Raw genomic sequence first — 7,500 nt, forward strand, 5'->3', positions numbered from 1 at the left:
GTCTGACAACATTATGGAAAGGATCCCTACAGAGATAGACCATTTTATGAAAGAGTAAGATCCTTTTAGTTTAACATGAAACAGTCCCGAAATCACCATCACCAAACCCACCAGACTCCATGTAAATAATCAGGACTTTTATCATCGTAAAACACACTTCATTCAAAGTGGACAGAAACTAAATCAAACTATCAAAAGCCGTCTTGGTTCATCTTTCCACTGTTCCAACAATCACCACTCTGGTTTGGTTGAAATAAACCCTTAATTCACCCATTTATATGTAGAGATATGCTGGCTCTTTACACGCTAAAAGTCCTGATTATTTACATGGAGTCTGGTGGGTTTGGCAATGGTGATTTTGGGGGTTTTATGTTAAACTAAAATGGTTTTACTCTTTAACAAAAAGGTCTTTCTCAGTAAGGATCCTTTCCATAATGTTGTCAGACACTTATTACAATCTGAGCCTGTCATTAAAAACAGAACTTTTAGTAGGATTAGGAAAAAGAGGGTCCAGGTTGAAAAAAAAATGAAATTACCGTTTAATTTGAAATAATCCTTCTGCATTTATTTCTATCAGATGCCACAGGCGTGTAGTATAGCCATACTTTGAAACGTTTTGTTGGCATCTTGGCACACTGAACTGCTAACTCTGTCAAATACAAAACCTTACAAATAGTAATTTTTTCTATATCTGGGTACAAAAAGGATCGAATGCAAGTATCGTTTGACTGGAGAAGTTTCGATACTACTTGGTACGTGTTTGTTTGGGTTGTGCTAATACCCAGCGCTACTCGCGACAAACCATATAGCATGTACACCACTTTCTACAATACAACGTGTCACACTTAGCCCAGTTCAGACCAAAGATGCCAGTTCACACCAATGAGACGAGACGGTGTATCATCTCCATAACAACGACTCTTCGTACTTCCGTTCTAACTTCCGACTTTTAGGCTTTTTTGTAGCTGGATATATTATCTGCTGTGTCTAAATATGAATGTGGATAACGTTAGTGATAGTGATGCTTGATACAGTTGCATTTCTAGTGATGAATCGGCGAAAACACATTTTATTTCTCTGATTCACGGCTTTGTTCTACCGCCGCTGGGCGCTCCCTCTCCAGTCTCTCTCTCTCTCTCTCTCGTCCATGTAATGTTACCGTGCTTTTGGGCGGTCGTTCAGGCTCCGTCTAAAACTCTGCCATTTTGTACAGAGGTTTGTAACATAAAAATAAAATGGATTATGGATCATTTTATTTCTATAGTTTATAGCTGACTCGACCAGCTGACTTCTCTATTGGCTGTTGAAACAGGAGACGTCTCTTACGGTCTAAAACCAGCCTCTGGAGACTCCACCAGCTGAGTTGCAGAGACACCATCAGCTGGTTTGAGTCGGCCGGTTCGCAAATTTACGAATCCCATTATGGCCACGCCATTCTCTCTCTTCTTCTTCTTCTTCTTCTTCTTCTTCTTCTTCTTCTTCTTCTTCTTCTTCTTCTTCTTTCTTACACATACACACATCCTGTTAAAGGTCCTATGACATGCTGCCTTTTGGATGCCTTTATATAGACCTTAGTGGTCCCCTAATACTGTATCTGAAGTCTCTTTATATAGACCTTAGTGGTCCCCTAATACTGTATCTGAAGTCTCTTTTATATAGACCTTAGTGGTCCCCTAATACTGTATCTGAAGTCTCTTTTATATAGGCCTTAGTGGTCCCCTAATACTGTATCTGAAGTCTCTTTATATAGACCTTAGTGGTCCCCTAATACTGTATCTGAAGTCTCTTTATATAGACCTTAGTGGTCCCCTAATACTGTATCTGAAGTCTCTTTATATAGACCTTAGTGGTCCCCTAATACTGTATCTGAAGTCTCTTTATATAGACCTTAGTGGTCCCCTAATACTGTATCTGAAGTCTCTTTATATAGACCTTAGTGGTCCCCTAATACTGTATCTGAAGTCTCTTTTATATAGACCTTAGTGGTCCCCTAATACTGTATCTGAAGTCTCTTTATATAGACCTTAGTGGTCCCCTAATACTGTATCTGAAGTCTCTTTTATATAGACCTTAGTGGTCCCCTTATACTGTATCTGAAGTCTCTTTTATATAGACCTTAGTGGTCCCCTAATACTGTATCTGAAGTCTCTTTTATATAGACCTTAGTGGTCCCCCTAATACTGTATCTGAAGTCTCTTTATATAGACCTTAGTGGTCCCCTAATACTGTATCTGAAGTCTCTTTTATATAGACCTTAGTGGTCCCCTAATACTGTATCTGAAGTCTCTTTATATAGACCTTAGTGGTCCTCTAATACTGTTCTAGCCACTGGGGGACCAGAGGCAGGCTGGAGGGAACTAATATTAATGTTAAAAAACCTCATAAAGTGACATTTTCATGCCATGGAACCTTTGACTTTACTCACCCATGTCTCTATGTACAGCACATCTCTGCATCCAAATGATATTTTGGTGACTTTGAATACATCATCAGCCCCAGATGTGTATCTGTGTATCAGTATCCATTGAAAGACAACATAGTGCAGAAACTATAGGTGGCCTTCGCCCCCTAATGGTCAGTGGGTGTACTGCATTTAACAATGTTTTAGACATAAATTCTCTAACAAAATAATACTGTTACAACTATTGCTACTGCTTGTAATAAAAGAGCAACTACTTCTAATTTTGGACAATGACCCAGATTGTAGATCCTCACAAAACTGAGATCTGATAATACCAAGAACACCTCAGAATGAGAATTTGAAGATTTCACTGCAGCCATGATGTTACCTGAGAGTGTACACAGCTGACAGTAAATGTAACTCGGCGTAATCCGATGCAACTGGTCCACTGAGAAGACAAGTGAAGCCTATCGTGGACCTTTAAGTCATGTTGATTTGAGTAAAACGAACAGGAAACACCTGTACTACCCATAATTCAACTTTAAATAAATTAGTTCAACCAGAGCAATGAAGCAGCGCGAGATCTGCAGTCCAAAAACAAACATAGTGGGTGACAAAAAAAAACATAAAATAAATTTAAAATAAACATTAGATCGTTCGGGGGGTTCATGTCAAAGATTTTTTGTCTTGGTTGGACCAAATCAGACAGCACATAATCCCAACAACAGTCAATTACAACAATGTAATAAAATATGTCCCTTCTTTTTTAAATTGTAATTTCTAAAATACACACGTGTGCACAATACACAGAAATACACAAACTCCTACAGTAAGAACAATGAAAGCAGTGTAATATAACACAAAATATACACAATTTCATACAATGCCAAACCGTAACATAACTTTCCATCCTGTAAAAAAAGGCTTTTCCACCCTTATATAGCCTACAACAATTAAACAGAATAATAAGCTGACAATTCCTCAATAAATGGTACCGACAACTACATATCTGCATTTGTGCACACAGAAAGACATGCAGCACGGATAAAGTCCTTCAGTAAAATGTAAACATTTCCTAAAAGCTGTCTACTTCTGCTTCTTATCTGTATTTTTCCTCTCAAGACTGCTACAAACGACAACTTCCTGGTTGAGGCGTCCAAGCTATAAAATATTCTACCCAGCAACAGGGATGTAATCATATCTGATTGGCTGCTTAAAGCTCTTTAAAGCTGTCTGAAGTTCCTTCTTTAGCCGTTTTCTTGTCTGAACCCAGTCAACAGGTTTGGATTTGAGATGACTCTGTCTGTGATCATACTGATCGTATTCTCTGGAGCTGTTTATGCTTCTGCAGCAAGTAAGACATGAACTGCAACTTTTGGCTTTTTGTGAGTAACACAGCAAGTGTAAAGTGAAAGTATGACATTGTAATCGTGTTTTTGTCAGCCATCCCTTTAGATTTATTGTAAAAGTTAAATAATTGGCTATGTGTGTGCCATTGGTCTTAAAGATGCATAGCCTACTGCAACATGCTTGCATTGTTTTTGTGAAATACTAGAGTTTACCTCTCTGTACCTCTAAAGTGACTCAGATGGAACAACCTAAGAGGTTTAAATCAACACATTGGGATAAACTTCTCACATATTCAACGTTTTACTTTAGACACAGCTTTTTTAAAGGGTCACCAGCCAAAAAGGTTGGGAACCACTGACTTAAGGGAACTATGAATGTGGTATTGTGCAACATTACTGCAGACCAGGGATACACCGAATCCGAGTTCAGATTGGGCTGAATATTGGACTTTTTGACGGGGTTGGGTTTCTGCTGAACCCTACGCTTGCACTACGCACCCTACGCTGGTCAACGTAATGAGGCGCCGTTGATTACGGGAAGGTGTTTACGTAGGTGGAGCGTTCAATGCAGCAGGCTGAGAGGAAGTGGAAATGGAACTGGTGAGCAGAAAAAGTGTTGTTTATCAACGCCCTATGAATTGATGCCGTAGCGAGTAGTATGAAAGGGAGAAAATCCCAACCGGTTCTTCTTTTCCTAAACCCAACCCGCGTGTGACGTTTCCTAAACCCAACGCGTAGCCTCGCGATAACGCGTAGCCTCGCGTTATTAGCCTCGCGATAACGCGTAGCCTCGCGATAACACGCCACATGGCTTTAATAAGTGGAGTGTATGTTAACGCTGTGACGTTGCAGACTGCTGTCCGCTCTATACAGCGTAGACATACAGGCTGATAGCTCAAAATGCGTACAGATAACACACCACTTGGCTTCAGGAAAGTGGCGGTGGGGGGGGGCAAATATTTTCAAACACGCCGCACTTTCGCCGCATAAATTGCTGATTTCCGCGCAAAAAATGCGGGGCTTGCATGATTTCATAATCCCCCGCATTTTCGTTGCTAAAAAGTCCCATATATCTTAGCAGGAAGTTGAAAAACGTTGCGTTTACTTCACACAAGAGCAGCCGTTTTCCCCTGTTGCCATGGGAACGTTATTTAAGTGACGTTATTTAAGTGACGTAATTACGCGACGTGAACGTCATCGAAAAGCTGCAAACCCCGTGATGATCCACGATGAAACGGCAGTTTATGCAAGTTCCCGCAATTTCATCGCATAAAAATGCATAAATATCCCGCATATTCCATCACATTATTTAAGAAAACGTGACGCATAATCAAGGAGTTTAGCCCAAAACAATCACAAAAAAACAAACTCTGCATTTGTCTGGAAGGACTGAATATGAAAATCAACTTACGTTTAAACTGCCTCCATCTTGTGATGCTGTTTCATCTCCTGCTTTTTAGCGTCCATCCATGACTTCCACTACATCTACGGGTGCTATGAATACGGCGAGGTACGGGTGGATGTCCTTGTTGATGATGAGGTGGCCGCGTACGCTGATTTCAGCAAGGATGAAGTGGTGTTTGCAATACCTCACCTGCCACAGTCTGTTCCACACCTGAAGGAAAGGGCTTATGCATTAGCCAAAGCTAGCATTGCTCACTGTCACAGTGTTTTAAGTAAAGCAAGAGGAGTGGATCCTGGTGCTCCCATTCGGCAAGGTACTGAGTTTATATTATTATTTATAACTTTTTATGATAATGAAATTCTATTTAAATTACTGTGATAATGTCGGGAATCACACCCAGAAAAAGTATCCACAGTCACTTTGTAACGTGAATGGTGTAGGTGTAGCGAGCTAGCAGCTAGCCGGTTAGCTTAAACAGTTGACAGACAACTGAATGGAGATTCTACACCACATGTGTCAAACTCAAGGCCCGCGGGCCAAATCCGGCCCCTCGTAGATTTTGATCCGGCCCGCATATCAATTTAGGTTCCCAAAATATTTCAGCCCACCTACTTTTTTTTCTCTCGCTTTTTCAAAGTTTTTGTCACTTTTTTGTTACTTGAGCCGACGATTTTGGCGCTTTCTGTGATGTTTTGGCGCTTTTTTTCTATGATGGCTACCAAACTTCTTTGCTGACTTTTTTAGGGCTTTTTGTCGACTGTCAACTGTAAGTGAGACAGTCGACTATATGACTATATGAGACATGCAATCATAAGGTCAAAGATATTTGACTTTTTCAATTAAATGAAAGCATGTCAATAAACTCTACATGTCTTGATGTGATTCTCATTTCCAATGTGGCCCTCTGGGAAACTGAGTTTGACACCCCTGATACTTTAATTCTACAAAATCGACCATACAGGAGAGAAGACTGCAGCCGCACATCTTCACTTTTGTACATCACCATAGTAACAAAGGCTCCACCTTGTGGTGTTACTAAGCATTGCCGTTATAATTCTGTTTCTGTTTCTGCCCGACCAGACGCTCCAGACATCTCCATATATAGCCGGTATGAGGGGGAGGATGGTGTGGTGAACACTCTCTTCTGTTTGGCCAATCACTTCTACCCCCCCTCCATCAACTTCACATGGACAAAGAATGGGGTGGAGGTCACAGAAGGGGTATCCAACCTGCGTTACCGCCACAACAGTGACGGGACGTTCCACAGAATTTCAACACTGAGTTTTACTCCTCGGGAGGGAGACGTTCACTCCTGTTCGGTGGAGCATCCATCCTTACATCGGCCTCTCGCCAGGAGCTGGGGTAGGACAAAGAGATGTGTCTGTTGTTGAGCTCCCTGTTATAACTGGTAACTGTTATTATTAAGGGGGCATGCTGTCAAACTTCTTAAAGTGCTCGTATTATGCTCATTTTCAGGTTCATAATTGTATTTAGAGGTTATATCAGAATAGGCTTATGTGGTGTGTTGAGCTCTCTGTTTTAGCTACAGAGTGAGACATCTGACTTCTGTTGCATCTTTGTTGGGAGTCGCACATGCTCAGTAGCTAGGTAAGGACTACTAGCCAGTCAGAAGCAGAGTATGAGGGCGTGTCCTGACAGTACCTAGGTAAGGACTACAAGCCAGTCAGAAGCAGAGTATGAGGGTGTGTCCTGACAGTACCTAGGTAAGGACTACAAGCCAGTCAGAAGCAGAGTATGAGGGCCCTGACAGTACCTAGGTAAGGACTACTAGCCAGTCAGAAGCAGAGTATGAGGGTGTGTCCTGACAGTACCTAGGTAAGGACTACTAGCCAGTCAGAAGCAGAGTATGAGGGCGTGCCCTGACAGTACCTAGGTAAGGACTACTAGCCAGTCAGAAGCAGAGTATGAGGGTGTGTCCTGACAGTACCTAGGTAAGGACTACTAGCCAGTCAGAAGCAGAGTATGAGGGCGTGCCATGCTAGCAGCTAGGCGAGCATTATAACGTTTGTCTCTGAAGTAAAGGCTGGACTACAATAGAGCTGTTTGGAGCAGTTGGTGAACAGGGTTTTCTGTTGGAGATGGTAAGTCCCTTTGGGGGGGACTTTGGGCTTTTTCACTTGGTAAACCTATAATGTGAATAAAAAGATATATAACACAATAAAGGAAAGGGAAAATGCCAAAAAGCATAATATGAACACTTTAATCAAAATGTCTCTCTTTGAGCATGATTAGTTTCAAGTAGAATTATTTTGGGGGGTATTTGCTGAAATGACTGATGTCGTTGTTTATTTGGGAGGACCGTCTCAGGGATGCTGTGAGCTAAT

The 7,500-nt window shown here is 41.4% G+C and overlaps 1 protein-coding gene across 2 annotated transcripts in view; it reads left to right on the plus strand.

The window, feature by feature from the left end:
• The first annotated feature begins 3,644 nt into the window (after positions 1–3,644).
• LOC144517437 (rano class II histocompatibility antigen, B alpha chain-like) overlaps positions 3,645–7,500 on the plus strand; it is a 5,971-nt gene continuing 2,115 nt past the window's right edge. The window contains exons 1-3 of one of the 2 annotated variants that reach the window (XM_078249554.1): positions 3,645–3,755; positions 5,211–5,468; positions 6,236–6,517. In XM_078249554.1, coding sequence (XP_078105680.1) covers positions 3,695–3,755; positions 5,211–5,468; positions 6,236–6,517 — 601 coding nt within the window. In that variant the 5' untranslated portion in view covers positions 3,645–3,694. Of the gene's footprint in view, positions 3,787–5,210; positions 5,469–6,235; positions 6,518–7,500 lie in introns of both variants that reach the window. The other variant, XM_078249555.1, reaches the window with a different exon arrangement.

This window comes from Sander vitreus, chromosome 4 (assembly GCF_031162955.1).
Source record: "Sander vitreus isolate 19-12246 chromosome 4, sanVit1, whole genome shotgun sequence".
Lineage (NCBI taxonomy): Eukaryota > Metazoa > Chordata > Actinopteri > Perciformes > Percidae > Sander > Sander vitreus.